The sequence below is a fragment of the Pavona decussata genome, unplaced genomic scaffold (genome assembly GCF_977016875.1).
Source record: "Pavona decussata unplaced genomic scaffold, jaPavDecu1.1 SCAFFOLD_207, whole genome shotgun sequence".
Taxonomy (NCBI): Eukaryota; Metazoa; Cnidaria; class Anthozoa; order Scleractinia; family Agariciidae; genus Pavona; species Pavona decussata.
In genome coordinates, this window is record NW_028145612.1 from 3,429,195 (window position 1) to 3,447,119 (window position 17,925).

The following is a 17,925-nucleotide window of genomic DNA, read 5'->3' on the forward strand; positions in this document are numbered from 1 at the left end:
AATTTTTGATGTTACATGTTTTATTATTGCATTTGAGGTTGATTATTTCGGCCGATACAGCTCTAAGGGGCAATTATTATGTAGAATATATATTATATTTTTAGCCTATTAATCAAGTAATTTCCATTTGTTATAATACAGTAGCGTAACTCTGGCTCTCAGGGGATCAGACCGCTCTATGGCAAAATCTCCAGACATGACAGTAGTACATGTAGTAAACGGCTTTTATAATGAACTTATATGATAGGCTATGTTTTAAAATGTACAAAATTACTGCTAACCCGTCCCCAGTCATATCTTATTCTTGAATCTGAACACGCGGAGGTTGATGGGATGGAACAAAACGAGACACAGTCTCTCTTCTACCCTCCTTCCCATCATGCTCCCTTGTCACGCGCATTTCCCAACGAGAGCGACGATTCAACCTCAACAGCAATTACAGGTGGGGTCAATCTTTATCAACAAAGAAAAGTTTACCATCATGCAAATGTGCTGGATACTAGATTGGTTTTTGTCTTGGGGGCGCTTAACCGCAGCTCCTGAATACATAGATGTACAGTAGTAAATCAGTGTTTGAGATAGTCAAAAAACCCCTCGCCAATGTTTACGCTAGAAAATGCCCTGTAAAGAAACAACGCCCTTTACTACAGTTTGGTCGAACTTGAAAATAATTTGTAAAACTTTGAAAAAACAGATTAAGAAAACAGTATCCAGCGCCCAGAAGCCTCTCACTGAATAAAACAGGAGACGTTTGCGGCAAGTACTCTAGAAAGCAACCCGACAAACCCCAAACGCCTGTCGCGGACAAATAAAGGCCAGTCTATACTCCAATATATTTCCTCGAACAGCGAAAAATAAGTTATTATGGTATTCAGCCTCTATTTACCTCAAAATTCTGTACTGAAAGAAATATCAAATTATACAATTATTTAGTTAAAATGTTATAAACAATTTTGGTATAAAATACAGCGTGGGACAGTAAAGTCGCACTAATATGTCCATATTCACATCATACCCTATAACAGTAGAACATTAACAAATTTTTGGTCGGGACAATTTAAAATTACAATATTCTCAAATACAACTTTATCCCATTTGAATAATCTTAGTCATTTTTTTTAATACAGTGCGTCATTTTCGACTGATTGCCGCTAAAACCAAAAAGCGTTACCATGGAAATAGCAACGGAGAGTTTCATTAGTTTTCTTGATAAATCTCCCAACTTTCACGTTCTTGATCAATGCAATAAATCATTTGAGCATCAGCATTCTCCTGTTTCCGGAAAAGCTCGTTTCAAACCAGTTTAGCAAGATCAAACTCGTATGCGTGCTCGACCACAGCATGATGGGAGCGAGAGGATCAAACAATGATCTCATCATACCTGTAGAATGAACAACATCCCAGTTTAGAGCTGTGAGTTAAGCAGATATTCTTATTGGACTACAGTTGTATGCAATAAAGACGGTGTAGAATATTTTTATTCTTCTAAAGTGGTAGTGTCGCTTTCATTCCTGTTATATTACTGAAGCGCAATATCTTCGGGCAATACGTCTCTCCGGCCGCCACACAGAGGGGTAAAATGCCGTTATTCAACATTGGGCACGATCATTAGGGAACTTAAGCAACGGTGACGGCGACGGCAACGACAACGCCGCAAAACAGTAGGTTTAATGAGCAAAAATTATCGCTCCACGTGTGAGTTTTGAATTTTGGTACATTTCTTTGCCGTTCTCTGAAAAACAACAACGTGAAATGACCAAATTCATGGTTTTGTGGAGAACGTGAACACACGACCGTGAATGTTTCATTCTCTTTGATAACTCAGTTGAAAGCCGCTCCTACCAATTTGGTTCCCGGGTAATTCGCCGTTTCTGTAGAAGTCGAACGAGTTGAAATAATAGCGAAGTAGTACAAAGGAAGTAAAGTTATATTTTCAAGTGACGTTTTCGTTAGCGTTGCCGTCGTCGCTGCTAAAGTTCCCTATTAAAGGGATTGTAGAGACTTGCATCGAGTTTACCCGTCTCCAATCTTATGACATGTTTTTTCACCAGTTGTGTAGGCGTGATTTCATCCGCAGTTTTTACTTGTTGTGCATCGTCTATTTAACTGAAATATTTTAGTTCATGTTTTATGAGTAGTTCAGGAGGGCCACTACTTGTTCAGTTGATTATACTGCCTAGTGCCACCCTCTCTCAATAAAGTTGATTTATTTGATGTATTTATTTAATGAGTATCTGAGTGCGAGTGACACGTTTGCAACTTGCACTAAAAGAACACAGCGAAGTATCATGAAAACTAAGTACCCTAGATCGTTTAATGAGCCAAAAACAACCACCGTACCTCAGTAGATTGTCCACTCACTGTCGGCGGATTCTTCAAGGTACTGTCCTCAGTGTCACTGCCGTCACTATTTCTAGGAGTAGGAATTTCCACCAAAGAGTTCCGTCTTTTCGTGACACTGTCAATGTGTGACTTAATAGATATCCTCTCAATAAATGAGCGTCTTCGAGGTGCAGTGTTATTGATGTCTCTGTCCTTTCGATTTCTGCGTAGCACTGGTGATTCACTCACCGTTTCCTCAGTGCTCCACGATCTCTCTCTTTCCGAGAATTTCCCAAAAAATGGAACAGATTTGATAAAAGCGTTTCCTTTCCTCTCGTCGTCTGACGTATCACATTTAACTTTTGAACCTAGCGTTTCCTCCACACTATTTTTTCTCTTATCGCTGAGTATTTCTTTGTTTTCAAGAACAACTTTTTCCTCTAGACTTTCGATAATATTTGCATGCGCCAGTGGTGATATTTCTCGAGACAATCTCCTCTGTTTGTTTCGTTTCACGGCATTTGAAAGTTTTTCTTCGAGTGGTGTTGAAATACAGCTTCGAAGAGAAACCTCCTCGTCCGTTGTTTGAATGTTAAGATCGTACACGCCACTGCTGCTTGAAGAATCCACACTAGAGGCAGTCTCCGAGCTGGCGAGCGACAAGCGCTTTTTAGTTGAGCGAGGACTGAACCCAGAAGATGGTGCGGAAAATGTTCTCATGAGAGGCGCCTGGGTCGAGTTAAATAATGGTTGAAATGGTGGTGTTTGGTATGGTGACGTATCACCCGGCTGCGTACTGGGGATCACAAGAGGGGGCTGGCTTCCCACGCTGATCCCTGTAGACGCCTCGGTCAAGCCATACTCTGTCAATCAACAAATCAATCCACAAATTAGCATTTGTAACAAATGACTCTTCCCCAGTCGTCTCTCTTATTCTTAAATCTTTAGACGCGGGGGTTGATGGGACCGGCGGAAGACCCATTAACCCTCGCGCACGCTTATCACCCGCATCTCCTTACAGAGACCACTGGGAAAGAGTCAGATCTAACAGGTCCGTATGATGTTTAGTTTTAAAATTACTTGATGAGAAAAACTCTTAGGCCTGTTGCTGGCCGGAGATGTCGCTTTTAATCGAATTATTTTCTTCAATGATACGGAACAACACAGCAGGTTTTTGCGCCAGTGCAGTAAGGAAAGGGTCGGAAAGGGGTTTTTGTCACGCGCGTGCGCAGTGGCTGTAATTAACAAAGATAATAATAAAAAGCAACTTAACATCACGTACCTTTACTTCGCATTGCTTGTTTCCACAACAACCGCGTGATTTCCGTCACCCACGCTGTCTTAACTTCGAAAGATTCGGCCTGCAGAGTTACAGAAAAAAAAACTTAGTGCCGTGAGCGACTGTGGTTTACTTTACTATGCTCCAAGCATAGGCCGCCGCCTATCCGACGCACACACCCATTAAACATACTCACCAAAATAATCCATATATATATCTCCAACAAATCAAAAGTAAAAGATGGAAGAGTTTAACCGCTGACCTGTAGAACAAAAGTATCCTCCGGCTTCCTTCTTCTAAACCACAGTTCAAACTTGAGCCCGCTGTCACCTACGTTCTCCGTGAGACCCAAATCAGTGGTCTGGATGGAAAAAAGAAGAAGAAAAAACGGTGTCTAGGGAAAAGCTCTCAAGTCTTGTTTACTTCACAGAAACATTAAGGTACAGTACAGCCTGATTATCAGACGGTGTGACATCTGATTTAGATAAAGAAAACAAAGAATGCCCTAGTTGAGTTGAGTTCCTGGAGTTAATGACACTCTATATATTATACCTTAAGTGAGTTCTTGTAGTAATAGAGGTCCACTCCTCCAGGCTGTTTTCTGACTTTGCTGAAGATCACCAGGTCATCTAACAAGAACACTCGCCGCTGATGTTTTTTCTTTCCATTCCACACAGTGAAGTTATTCTGACGCAACAGCCTCCCCTGATCTTTTACGTTCATCTGTGAAAATCAAGTTTATCGTAATGAAAAAATCAATTTGAAACAAGTTTACAAACCTAACTGAAACTTCCTTCTAAAGCAAAGAGTATACAGGCGCGTCACAACGGAGTTCTGGCAAGAAGACACTAGCAAATCTTGTTAATATTTGAGTTTTTTTCCTATTCCGCTTGTGAACAGCGTGGCTGTAAAATAAGTCTATAAAATACGACTTGCGTAAGTCGTGTCATTTAATTTCCATCAACGTCTCCGAATCATTCAGCTAAGCTTTTTCACTTACTTTCTACCAGCAAAGCATTGGTTTATTTTTTCTTTTGCCGACTTTAATATCTCAACATTACACAGATAACATGTGTTGGATAAATAAACGAACATAACAAAAAAAGAAACTCCACCAAGCACTGTTCAGACATCTTGTTCTTTTGCGGCGGTAAATCTGGTTAAGCAATCAACTGGAGTTTCAGTAAACAAATGGTACAAAGAAGACACTGACCAAACCATGTTTATTACATGAAGTACTTACGTCACATGCTCTGAGTGAGTCCATGGCTAACAGATCATTGCCGTGCCTCAGTTGGTACTTCACCATTTCCTCTGCGGCCTGCAAGTCAAAACAACAATAACAGCTCAATGCTGTTAGCTCCTTCTAAATCGCAATCATTTCCCAAGGAAAACAAGCACGTCTAGCGGTTCACGAGTATTGAATGGAAAGTAAGTCTGTTTCGAGCCACGCGGCTCACCAGGCCAAGGCTTCTCTCCACTGAGTTTCCATGTAGGATAAGATGCAGCGCTGATGCACGTCCACTGCAGGTTTCTCAAAGGCGTTTTGCCAACTGAGGAACACAACAATTCGGTAGTGCATGACCCCACTTTGGAGAGTAAAACTGTCTGGCCCAAGAACACAACGCATATGATATATACAACTGGCTGGAAAGAGGCAGTGTGAGAGAAGAATGCCGTCAAAGAACAGAGGAAGAGGACATTGCAGCTTAAGTAAGACGCAAAAACAGTCACTTCATATGTTACCTTCAGTTCGGCGATTTTAGGATGTCCCAAGTCCAGAGCCTTGATCATGTCCTAAAATTCAATCAGAGATCAAACATTAACCAAGGTATTGCGGACATGTTTATGTTAATCTTTAACAGTCACTTACTCGCAGCAGAAGACTGTATTTTCCCATTCTCTGAACCGGTTTAATGAGGTAACTTCCCAAATCAAGCTTGTCTCCAAGCTCGTTCTGACGCCCCTGGAAAACAACACAATACATGGTTTAATATCGCTGCTTATTTCTAATAAAATAATCCTCATTTCCAACTGCAAACTGGCACGTATCAAATTCTCAATCAACAGCGAAAACTGCTTTTCAGTCGAATTAACAAGAAGTACGAATTTTCAGGCGCTAAATGTCGGTAATAGAGGAAAGAATGGGAAACTGTTCTCGACTTAGCGAGAAGGTCGACTAATTGGCACTCAATTTATTCAAGTGTTATTGTAGTTTGAAGCCAAAACATGTAGCATGAGAGGGAAACCAGAAAAAATGTTAATTGATGCAGCTGAATTCACTTCCTTACCCTGAAGTAGAGGTTTCCATGATCGGAGAGTAACTGGTCTGATCGAGGCTTGTTCTTGTTGTACAGCGCATACAAGTAGAATTGGCGCTCCTATAACGTGTAAATACACCCTTGATCAAACAAATAGCTTCACGAAAACAGTAGAAAGATGAATCTGTTTACCCACAATTTGTACGTACTGATAACGTGGTTGGAAAGCTTGCAATCAAAACTAGTCTGAAGAAAATGAACACAAAAAAACACTTTCCAACATTGGGCAGAAGTCTAACAGACCTCTGGCAATTAGATCACTTTACACAGAAATCAACCCTCGTACTTTTGACATCGATAAATCACTTAACTAAAAGCAATACTTATAATACCTTGAATTTACTTTAGAATTAAAGCTGAAGTGTAATAAGTCAGTTTTGCGCACGTACCCATTTCAGAAAGCAGCTTCCGATGTCAAGAAATCTGTCTTTACACGCCTCAAGTTCTTGCAAGAAATACCTAACAACAAAGAAGAGTTAGCAGTGACGTTAGGAAGTAATTTTGGGTGAATTGTCTCTCAAACGTTTACAAGACACAATTGGCTCATGCTTTATGTTGTGTTACTTTATTCAAGTTGCGTTACACTTACAGGTATTCGTCACGCAGAAAGGAAATAAGGACAAGTTCAAAAAACACGTAAGCGCAACATAATTTATAAAACTAATAAAGTAAAAGACTATTAACAAGCGACTCAGCTTACCGTTTGTGGAAATCATGTATTCTTTCAATATTCCCAAACAGAATGTTCTTCTTGCCTTTGAGGGATGGCAGTAATGCAGGCTTGTCCATTTCTGCAAGGTAATTCTGCAATACACAAGAAAACAAAAACAGGGAAGATTACAATGAGAAAAACAAAAACAAGCGTTAAAAACTGAAAAATGTTACTCACATCCATGATATACTGCAGTGATTTGACATAGTCTCTTTCGGTGTCAATCATCTCTTGGAATATGTACATTAATTTCCTAGGATGGAACAAGAAAAGAGATTAAAACTCTAGCTAGATACAAGTTCGGCGGGATGCTATCCAAAGAATACACTGTTCCCTTCCGTTTTGACTTCTTGCACTAAGTAGAGCAGATTGCAGGAAGAATCCAATACAGTGTTGATGCCGCCGGCTTTAAGTAACTCCTGCGTGTGCTACATAGCGGCCAAGACATTATAAGGTTCATGATAACAGATGAACTGACTCACTCTTCTACACGTGGACTAAGGGCCGGAGCTCCTTCGGGTACTGGTATCTCAGTCTGAAAAAGAAATGAGATGGAGTACAATGAGAGGACGCCCTTGGATCACGCAGACTTATCCACTTACAGAACTTATCCGTTTGTCATAGTTGAAGCAATAGACGCGACTGAAGCCTTGTTGATTCAATACTGGTCCACTACTAAACAGTTCGTCTTCTCTGACCGTCGAGTTTTACCGTTTTGCAAAGCTGTTTTTGCCGGGTAAAACGTGTCCACGTACGTGGAAGGTGTGTTCGATTTGTGCGATCAACATTTCAGCAACAGTCATTGGATACTGAAATAATTCCCCTTTGTAACAGCTTAAGATTCTGCATAACGGAGACCATAACAGTGCCAAAAAAACCTTTCTTGGTGAAACACAAAACTAGCTACAATGTGTTCAAGGCACAGTTATGAATAATCGATCTTTTCATTGGTTAGTGCCTTACACAAGTGTGCCTTTTTTTATTGTTTTGACGACAGCGCCAACTTACAAAAGGCGTTCGTTCAAGTTTGACATGATAATTACAATTTTTCTGAAGTTACCACCACATTAAACTTTACCTCCTTCCATGAATACAGGGGCGGAGGGGTGGTTGGTATCGAACTCTTCCGCCGTGGCGGCGCCTCCACGTGTGTGATTGGTTTATCGATTTCGTCCTCGCTTTCGCCCAGTAAGTCCCTGTCAATTTCATCCTCGTCCTCATCTTCCTCTTGGCCTGGGCTGGACGTGGTGGACTCGTCACTACCGCCAGTGGCAGTACTGCTAGCTTCACTTGAGGGATGGCCCTAAATGCATTAGAAGGTAAGGCAAGAAAAAGGCATTATAAAAACTTATATATCCTTGTAACGACTGCCATTCCACTTGGGCATGAATGCAGCAAGTCTCAAAAATTCTTCATTCAGAAACACGACAGACCTTACGTTGTTGAGTAAATTTCCTACAACATCGACTTACAACGCATCCCGTCTTCTCGCGGGAGACAATTTTCGCGCGCGCTCGCTTGCGTAGTTTGCTTGCGGTACTATCCCACAGAAAAATAAGGAATTGCTGGTAGTCTACCTACAACAAGCAAGCTGCATGCTTGTTGACATATGAATTACATTTCTTTTAGTCTGCTAATGTCTCAGCTATCTAACAGAATCATGTAGCACACTCATGACCAACTTACCGACAGCCTTTCTTCAGCTCTGTGGAGTGTTTCTTGTCTCTTGCGTAACATGTCCAATATCTCCTTGTAGCGTGTTAGTATATTCTCTGCTTCCTTCACGACTTTAGCGCTGCCCAGGTTGGTGGCGAGCTCTGATATTCGGTTGAGTCTGCTTTCACTCCACACTGGTGTCTCCTTCAGGTATTTCTCCAATCCGCGAGTCAGCGCAGTCACGCCCTCCAAATGAAGAATCTCCTCCATGTTCATCATGGCCATGTTCTTAAGTGTTGACATGGACCATTCGGACGCCTGTAAACAAACCACACAACCTTAGCAATAAAGCACACCTGCTAACACGGTGCGGGCTTTCTTTTACAAGTTGGCTTCTGTGAACCCATTAGGCTCCTTTGGAAGGGAAGGGAAGGGCCTTTTGTAACGAAAAGAGGCCCGAGAAAATAACGATAAATATTGACGTATAGTCAAGTCAAGATTTTGACATATGGGTAGCGGAACTTTTTTTAATGCAGAAAATTTAAAAAATATCATGATAACCATGTTCGCAAATGGTATTCAACTGTCGAATACCATTAAGAATAGCCTTCCTTAGCAAAAACAAGGGTACAATGTCATCAAGAACAATACAGTAAACAACACAACAAATTGGTAAGTAAAATTAGTACAACAAACCAGAGACTGTAACTAACATCAAGTCGCCACTGAAACACTGTAAACTGATAACACAACAAAAGAACAAGTGGAAACAGCACAACATCACCCTCAAACGCCAACTGCAATCCAGGTAAACAATAAACAAAACACTACCATCAAAACAAACGCTGTAAACAACACAAAGACTACAATCATCTCAACAAACGTCTTGGTGAATAAGCCATTAAAAAAAAGCAAATCCGGTATCCCGATTTCAAGGAATCCCTCAAACGAAAGGGCATTATTATAAAACACGAGCGATGATGACAAAATAAATATGATGAAGAACGAGACCTAGAAACGATACCTTGCACAACACTGTTCCGAAGCCTCACAATGAGTAAAGCAATAGGCTCCAAGTTAGGTTGGCGCCCTTTTGTTTTCGCAGACAATTTTGAGTATAGGTCTAACAAGAGGGATTCCGATTACCTGTTCAGCTAGCTGGTAGAACTCCAAACACGATTTGAGCTGTTGTCTTCTATGTTCAAGTTTCCTACAAAACTTCCTGTAAATCTCCTCCAAAGCTCTTTTTCTCTCTTTAATTCCAATTCCTTCGTAGTGGCCGCCCTGAAACATACTGCTTCCTTCCTCAAGAATATTTTCCACTCGGTCACAGTAGCACTGCGAACAAAACCATCAAAAGGAAATCTACTCACACATTTCATTCGTGAGCTTAAAACAGTTTCTCGGGGTTAAAAATCAACAAACATCGTAGTAGGCATTGTCATTCCATTTTATTTATTTATTTATTTATTTATTTATTTATTTATTTATTTATTTATTTATTTATTATTTTCATTTATTTAGTTATTAACCTCGCTTTGGGCGTGATGCAGCACAAAGGACACAGCCCTTTTCATCTAGATCGTTTAGAAATATATTAAAAATCCCACTAAGTAAGTAACATCCTCAATTTAAATACGATGAAAATAAAGGGGTCGTGTATAACTATTACCAAATTAACCTACTAAAAGAAACAACACTTTTTTTTTCTTGGTTTGCATATCCCGGAAAGGAACCCTGCCAATGACACTAATTACCACATCACGGTACAGCGCTGCTGACACAATTCTACAGAAAACCAACCAAAAGCTGACGTATGTTCAGCCGCCAGGCGGAAACGCGTCCGAACCACACAAGGCATCTGTCAATTTAGCGAGCGCGAAACTTCACATATTTGTCCATCCGGCCCTTCTACTCGTTAAATAAGTCCATATTAGGGTATTATCTTGATAGTATTTATATTATCTTTTTTTTAGTTTTCCGTATACCTAATTTAACACTGTCTATTTCAGTTTTATTTTTTCCATTCGATCACTGCAACAAACCCACTCAAGAATCCTTCGAGATCACCAATCATCAACACTGTTTTCGCCGTTACCATTTAAACCAACGTTAGCGTTTAATCTACAGGTGTTATTTGCCTCACCCTAAAACAGCACCACCACCTTAGGCTTATCCATTTCCACAAAAAGCTTTTTTCTTTTTCCTTTTAAAGGAATCCCATTTTGTTTCAATAACTCAGCATTATAACCACAGTTCAACTCTCGCGTCTTTAGTCACCAGCTTCCTTATGAATGTGAGCTATTGTTGCCCAGGTTCCTTGAAGCTAGACGTCTTGCGGTTTCCATATAATTAAATAATGTGCACTTCAAATTGACTACAGTTAGATGATGGATTACCTTGGCTTTGTTTTCAAAATTGTCAAAGTCCTCTTGCAGTGTTTTCACGTGTCCAATGGAGTCTCCAATCTCAGTGTGTTTCTCTAAGAACTGCTCTCCTTTCGTCGTTATCCAATTCACTACCTGCAGATGAACCAAACTTGATCTCAAGAGAAAAATATTTATACACGGAGCCAGTTGATCTGTGCGTGTACTTAATTGTGCTTAATGGTAAGGCCAAGGTGACTGAACCAGTCGGCCGCTGAATGGAAAGATACTGCTGCTAGTCAAACAGCCGTGAAACTTCCGCGGTCTGCGGCCGACGTTACGGGTGTGACGCTAAAACCCAATCTTGCATATAACAAATATTGGATAGAGAAAAAAATTCAAGAGACGCAAACATCATTTCACGTATAGCAAAAACCTGCGTATAAGAACCTTGTGAATAACGACCTTTAGGCTAAAATTTGTCTTTACGACCCCAAACATATAAGAACTTGTTGTAGAAAAAGAACTTCGGTTGTAAAAAAAAATCAGTTAAAATCCCAGCAAAAAGAGGATGATTAAACAACCAAATATGGCTGAGTGTCTGGTTATGTCAATATACAGTTACTTCTAGTGACTGCCGCATAACACTGGAGTAACTATCATAAAAACCAATACGACTTAGTTCCATTGATTGGAATTTCCAATGCTGTAGTAATTGAGAACTTTTCCATCCTTTAAAAAATAACCTGGCCTGTTTAAGAGCCTAAATGGCCTTATTTCTTGGCTAACACCAAAATATACAAGAACCTTTTTCCGCCGGTAACTTTGAAATATGTGGTTCTTATACTCGCGTTTTACGGTATGTTCAGCGCTGGCGAAACGCGTTCCCCAAGCACAAAGTTACGCGTACGTTAGATGCACCTTAGACGGAAGATAAAAAAAAAGCTATTTCAAAAGCAGCCTTGTTGTACAGCCATACCAAAGCAACACTGAGGACAGCCTAACGTGCTGCCGTCACACGATGCAATTTTTCTTGCAACCTGCAATGCAACGCCGTTCCGAGACAAAATTGCGCGCGTAACAACCCTTCTTCCCTCACAACGAAAAGTTGCGTTGCAAGTTGCATGAAAAGTCGATTAGTCTTCTACTTTTGTAACGTTGCCAGATACGATACAGTGTGTAACAGGTTTTACTGCAACGTGCAACGCAATGCTAACGTTGCAAGTTGCAGGACATTTGTTTCCTACGTGCTTGGATGGGAGTTTGACCAAGATCAGATTACGCACAAGTGATCGCAAACAAGTTAAAGAACTAGCCATACGGAATCGGAAGTTATTACAAGTCAAAAGCTTGCGATAACTCGCGACTTTTAGGAGCCAACTGCTCCGAGAATCATTCTGTTAACTTCACACGCTGAAAAAACACCCGCATATGAAACAACCACCGAAAATCGCCTTCTTGTGTTTGTTAGGATTCATCATATACTAAAGTGAATCAGATAGAGATAACGTGTCGACTTCCGGTGCGATCGCGAGTGTCGGTGCAATCATCTAATTGGCTAATAATATTCGGAGAACCTTCGAGTAAATTTTACGACGATGCTTGTCCAAAATGAACCCTATAAAAACAAACTGAAAACAAAATATCAAAACATGCCAACATAGCTTGATTTTTTTTTTTTTTACCTCGCCGATGTCATTCTCAAACTCTTTCAAAGCGAGACACTGCTCTAATTTCCTAGTTCTGTTCTCCGTAAGCATCTCCAGCTTACAAAACACCTCATTCATTTGATGGTACAGCTTTGTCACGCAATTCACAGTCTCCATGTAGTCGGGTACTGACGGTAACGTAGCCTGGTCCTCCTGTAGTCTAATCAGTATCTGTTCTCCTTCAACTTGTAACGCTGACAATCTACTGTCCTCAAACACATCCTTGATTTTCTGATGATGTTGCTCCAGCAAATTCTTACATTCTTGAATGGTATCGCCAAGTCTGCTGCTCGTAAACTGCTGCATGACGCCCATAGCGAGTTTAGCCGCGCTTCTACATCCAGTCATGAACGGCTCGAATTTCTAAACCAAAATAAAAAACAATCGCTATGTAACTATAGTTAGAGGACATCCCTTTGCGGTCAGATCTAATACGCGGCCACCTCTATACCGATCCAGGAGGCATGCCCTGATATTCCAACTTCTGTTGAACCGGCTTTGGATACCGCTGATACACGAGGTTATATTAACAAGTTCATCTGAGTAAAAGGAAATCGGCTCTTGGGCATCACCAAAACACTGCTACTGTGGTTTACGGTATAGTGCTGCTATTGTGGCATGAACAAAACAATTCGATGGCAAAAAAGGCAATACACGTTGTTAATTAAGTTGCGGTATTCTTTTAATTGAACAAAGGAATAGGAAACCAGCGCGTTTTAAAAAAATGTCCATCAAGTCAAAAATATTGTAAAGGGTTTCCAATTTTCAATCGCATCCAAATTTAGAAAAGTTATTTTGGCAGCGGTCAGTCAGTTTAGCCAAGCGTTTTTCTCACTTACGTTTCATTAAGGGATTAGTGACAGGACAGTCACAAAAAAGCACGAAATGAAATAAACAGATATCAAAGAAAGCGAAAAAGAAAATTAGCTTAACTCTGTATTTTATATTTCGGCAAAACTGTAGGAGCCACAAGAGCGAAAACCTGACAATGAATACAAGCAACTCCATCGTAACTGAAGTTGCCACGCTCAATTTGATTAAATTTACAACGGACCCGCGTTGAAATGAAAATATTGTAGTCTTCATAATTAATGTGCGAAACTCGAAGCCAATGAAGCAAAAAAAATATAGAGATATTAGGCCTTGGGACAAAGGCTATCCTGATCGGGGGGAGGGGGTGAGGGGTGCAACACTAGAGGAACAAGGTGAACATTGCCATTTTCCATTGGCTTTCCATTAATTCACAGAAAAGAATGAGAACGGCGTTGTTTCCCCGACGAACAAATCTAGATGTACAAAATCTTGTGTCCTTTAACACGCATATTCAGTTAACTTAATTTCATTGTATACGCCTAGGTCAATAAAATACCTACCTATTTAAAAAATACACACGGTGACACGCACAAATAGCTGAATACAATATGATGAAAGGACTGGGTTATTATTAAACCATATTCTGCATAAGAACCGGCATTTCTAGAAAGGCATTAGCATAACACAACTCCAGCGGCAGATATTGGATGTCGAGAAACATTCCGAACACAAGGCAGAGTTTAATATGAAAAAGGAAACTATCAATTACTTTATTACCCGATTTAGCCGCATTCATTAGAAAAGAACAGCTAATTGGAACAAAATTAACGTGCAATTATGAGGTTGTTAATTTTCACCTTTCCAGTGAGTAGTAATTTCCGTGTATCGCTATGGAAGTGGTATAACTTGGCGTGCTCAAAGCGCATTCAAACACACAAATCCTTGTTCCTTGAGAAGTTTCAATATGAACTACACTACATTAACATTAGCTGAGATAATGTTGGAACGTCTGAGGCAAGCACGTAACGCTTAAAAACCAAACCACGCACGGTCATCACCAGCTCGCCGGGCGGGTTCATACCGCTCAATTTTGACAACAGGTAGTTTGAAGAGTTTCTTGAAACCGCTTTTTTTCCGGAACCGGAGTGGAAAATAATGCCATTATTGGTCTTGGTTTTTTCGATATTGGATTGACCTAACAACATTTTGAACCCAAGTTGCCAAACTCTACATCGCAGATTTCAGTTGTAAATTTTTCCACACCATTGTTTTTAATTCAAGTCTATTGGGAATGCGACAGCGTGGATGAGCGGTCGAAATATAAAAATATATTAATACATGAATCTGTTTAAATACCCGGTGGTGATAAAGCAAATGCATCGAGTACAAAATCGCTCGCTAGAATAGTTATGCTATCACTTTTTCACTGCCACAGTCCAGAGATAGCACTCCGTTCCCGTAGCATCCTTCTAACTTGTGAGATAGTATTAGAAACTAGGAAGTGTGATCATTCAAACAAAAGCTACTAAGTAGTACCGCATAGTGGCATGTGTTATGCTTTCTAGTTTCGATCTCAGAAGATGTCAGGAGTGGAAGAAATAAGATGAAGAAGGATATTAAGAGTGTGACTCACTATTCTAAACCTGATCCATTCGTCGTGATCGTAATGGAAGACTCCACCAAACTCAGGCGTCAGTTGAGTGCGGTCGAAGTACGACTTGAGCTCGTCCACAGTGGTGATGAGTTTGAACTGAAAGGCAATACAGCATTTGTAAATACAGTTCACATGTGTGTGTACAGAGTTAATATTGGAGTGCTTGAAATTTGTACCCACTGTCCCAGCCAACAAACGATTGCTACAAGATAATCAGTTGAACAACGGACACGAGACTCAAGTGAATAACACTTGCCGGCCTTAATTTAGCGCAAAATTGCTTTGGCTATTGTGGGTCCCTGTTGAGCAGTTGATGATCTTTGCACAGACAAGAGAACAAGGTAGACCTCGCTGCAGCGACAAAGTTCACAATTCTTAAGTTTCCTTTTGTAAGTAGCAGCCCCTTGTTCGTTCTGTTTTTTAGACATGAAGGAATTTCCTACCCACCAAAGTGAGCTGATAAAGTTGCTGCGGCCTAAAACAACAATTCACTTAACATGAAAGGCAATAACTTCAAACCAAATGTTTCGTTTATTTGTCATGGTTGATGTGCACTTGACAAAAAAACGCAGTTTAAATAAACTAATAGCAATAATGGATAATAAGTTTTGTTCTTGTAGTGTGCAGCTTAGCTGGCCAAGAGTACATACTTCACAAGCCATTCTGCTACATTAAGCACAAGGAATGGAGTGATATTACAATACTCCAAACCATTAAGAGGCTAGGTTTATGAAGCATGCTAATATGCACACAATAAACAATAGAATAGCATGCTCCTTCCGTAAAGTGTTCGTTAATTGAGAAATATTGTTTAAGATTGTCCTCGTGTGTTTCACATTGAATAAAGTACTTAGCTTAAGAGCAGGCTAGCTCGCATTGATATGAAAATCAATTCGACATTTATAACTCTCATTTACGGCCAAAATTTGATTAACTTTATATTTGGTGAGAAAGGGGTACTTATTTCTGTATGTCAAACACGCTAGGTCACGCTAATTACATACACACGTTATAAAATGGAAAAATTAAACGAAAGAGAATAAAAGTGATCCGGCAAGAATTCTTCGACAGCAAAACCGCCGGCTGAAATCACAACAACAGAACGCATCTTTCAGTCAATTCCTATCGAATTCAAGCCTAAACTACATGTACTCCAAAATTCTCAAATGAATATGCTAATGTCTGTTCGTCCTATGTACAAGCTTTCCCGGTGTGGCTCTGGTCAGAACAACAACTTCTGATTTGATAAAGTAAGGGACATGGTAAATATTAAGCTCTGGGTTACGAAAAAGAACGATGTAGTCTTTGTTATGTCACGGGCATGAGACTCTCGGTGGAGACTAATGTTCTGTTTGTCCGATGCTCATGACAAACTGAACGCTACACCCTTCATCCCCTCTAAATTGCCTCCTTCAAACAACAGCTACAGATGGAAACGGCCTCGACTAATGGAAATATGAAATTGAAACAACAACAATAATAATAATAATAATAATAATAATAATAATAATAATAACAATAATAATAATAATTTAGAGTTGATTTTTAATAGTTAACCTTTGAAGTTTTTATTTGAAGGCATATATTTTAGTCAACGTTGACTCTTAGTTTTGCCAATATGACATTTTTTGATGTATATTCTGTATAAACAAGTCGTTTTGTTCATCAGCTCATAGGTTACGCTAGTCCCCCTATGAGGTTGTTTCGCACGGATGCATTTGTGAACTTGTACAAAAGTGTGGAAAACGTTTTCGTTGGATTACTAAATTGATCCACTGGATAATGTTGTCCGCTGTTTCAACCGAGACCGAAAAAAAATAACTTTTGCCTTGATTCTCATAGCCGTGTCCACATCAGGGTGTACTTTGAATTGAAATGCAACCGAAATATAGCTGAAAAATTCATGTTAGCCAATTTTGTTCTCTGGTTAAATCGCACAATGAAACGTTTCTAAGGTGTATCTCCACTACATCATATTAAAATAAACGCGCCTGTAGCCTGTTTCGCGTGAGCTTTGTTTATGTTGGTGAAGAGTGAATTTAACAAATTGAATTAAGTCAATATTTGGTCATCAGCATGGAATATCTGCTACCGACAGCGACTGAAAGGACTGATAAAGGGCTCTTCACAAATTGTGAACTATCCCGGGAGTTATTAGCAGACAAACTGGATTTATCTTTCCTAAGATATACCGTTACGCATCGGTCAATGCATTTACAGAAAGTGGCCAATACTTACCAATACGGACCGGACAAGTTAGTTCAATGAAATCTACATATATAGGTAGCCAGTCTGAGTACAGACTTAAATTTCCTGTATCGAAAAAGTATCTGTTTCCGGACCAACACATAAGGAAGGAGATGAATGTCTAAATACAGACACCCACTAAGAAAGTTATCCTGATATTATCTTCTCTCTTCAAGTTCCATCAATCTATCTACCTTCTCACAGCTCACGGTAATGTAAATCAACTTTCAGCTCCCGTAGTTGGCAAACATTCTGTCGGATTACTTAGTCCACATGAGGAAAATAATTTTTCATTCCCACAAGAACATTGAAACACTATAAAACACTTTATAAAACTTAGAGGTCTAAGTGCTTTCAACAACATTGCTATGTAACAATTAATGTTCATTGTTTGCCCCTAAATCCATTGTATTTGGTCCAGGGTTACCGTTTGGCCTAAACAAATTTTACTTTTTCATTTATTTTTGTTTCATTTATCTGGGAAAAAAAACCTACCCATCCCCTTCGTTGTTGTGTTCTAGTGGACACAGAAACACTTCAGATTTCATTGCAAATATTATTTATTGGAATTTTAAGGATGTTGTTATATTGTTCATGGGTTTACAGCTGGAGTTACCATGAGCACAATGTGCCCTCTGATTGGCTGATTCTCGGTCACGTGGTGAATTGTAAGCCGACTTTATTTTGGTCGACCTCGATATGTATTATAAGAGACTATCTTTTAACAACATCTGATCTGTGTGTTCAGTTTAAAATCTTTAAGCAGTTACAAACCTTCTGTTTTTGTCATGTTCAAGTTTTTTATCTTTTTTTTTTTCTCCTCGCATTTCAATTCCCCGGCGGAAA

At 39.8% G+C, this 17,925-nt stretch overlaps 1 protein-coding gene across 3 annotated transcripts in view; it reads right to left on the reverse strand.

The window, feature by feature from the left end:
- LOC146460946 (puratrophin-1-like) overlaps positions 1–17,925 on the reverse strand; it is a 39,889-nt gene continuing 21,964 nt past the window's right edge. For 2 of the 3 annotated variants that reach the window (XM_085087587.1, XM_085087588.1), the window contains 19 exons: positions 14,812–14,928; positions 12,342–12,728; positions 10,690–10,812; positions 9,437–9,628; positions 8,321–8,608; positions 7,713–7,937; positions 7,117–7,169; positions 6,812–6,887; positions 6,623–6,726; positions 6,312–6,381; positions 5,893–5,982; positions 5,475–5,567; positions 5,348–5,398; positions 4,845–4,922; positions 4,154–4,324; positions 3,864–3,962; positions 3,605–3,683; positions 2,341–3,185; positions 1–1,381 (listed from right to left, as the gene is read on the reverse strand). In XM_085087587.1, coding sequence (XP_084943713.1) covers positions 1,376–1,381; positions 2,341–3,185; positions 3,605–3,683; positions 3,864–3,962; positions 4,154–4,324; positions 4,845–4,922; positions 5,348–5,398; positions 5,475–5,567; positions 5,893–5,982; positions 6,312–6,381; positions 6,623–6,726; positions 6,812–6,887; positions 7,117–7,169; positions 7,713–7,937; positions 8,321–8,608; positions 9,437–9,628; positions 10,690–10,812; positions 12,342–12,728; positions 14,812–14,928 — 3,147 coding nt within the window. In that variant the 3' untranslated portion in view covers positions 1–1,375. The remainder of the gene's footprint in view (positions 1,382–2,340; positions 3,186–3,604; positions 3,684–3,863; positions 3,963–4,153; positions 4,325–4,844; positions 4,923–5,347; positions 5,399–5,474; positions 5,568–5,892; positions 5,983–6,311; positions 6,382–6,622; positions 6,727–6,811; positions 6,888–7,116; positions 7,170–7,712; positions 7,938–8,320; positions 8,609–9,436; positions 9,629–10,689; positions 10,813–12,341; positions 12,729–14,811; positions 14,929–17,925) is intronic. The other variant, XR_014857530.1, reaches the window with a different exon arrangement.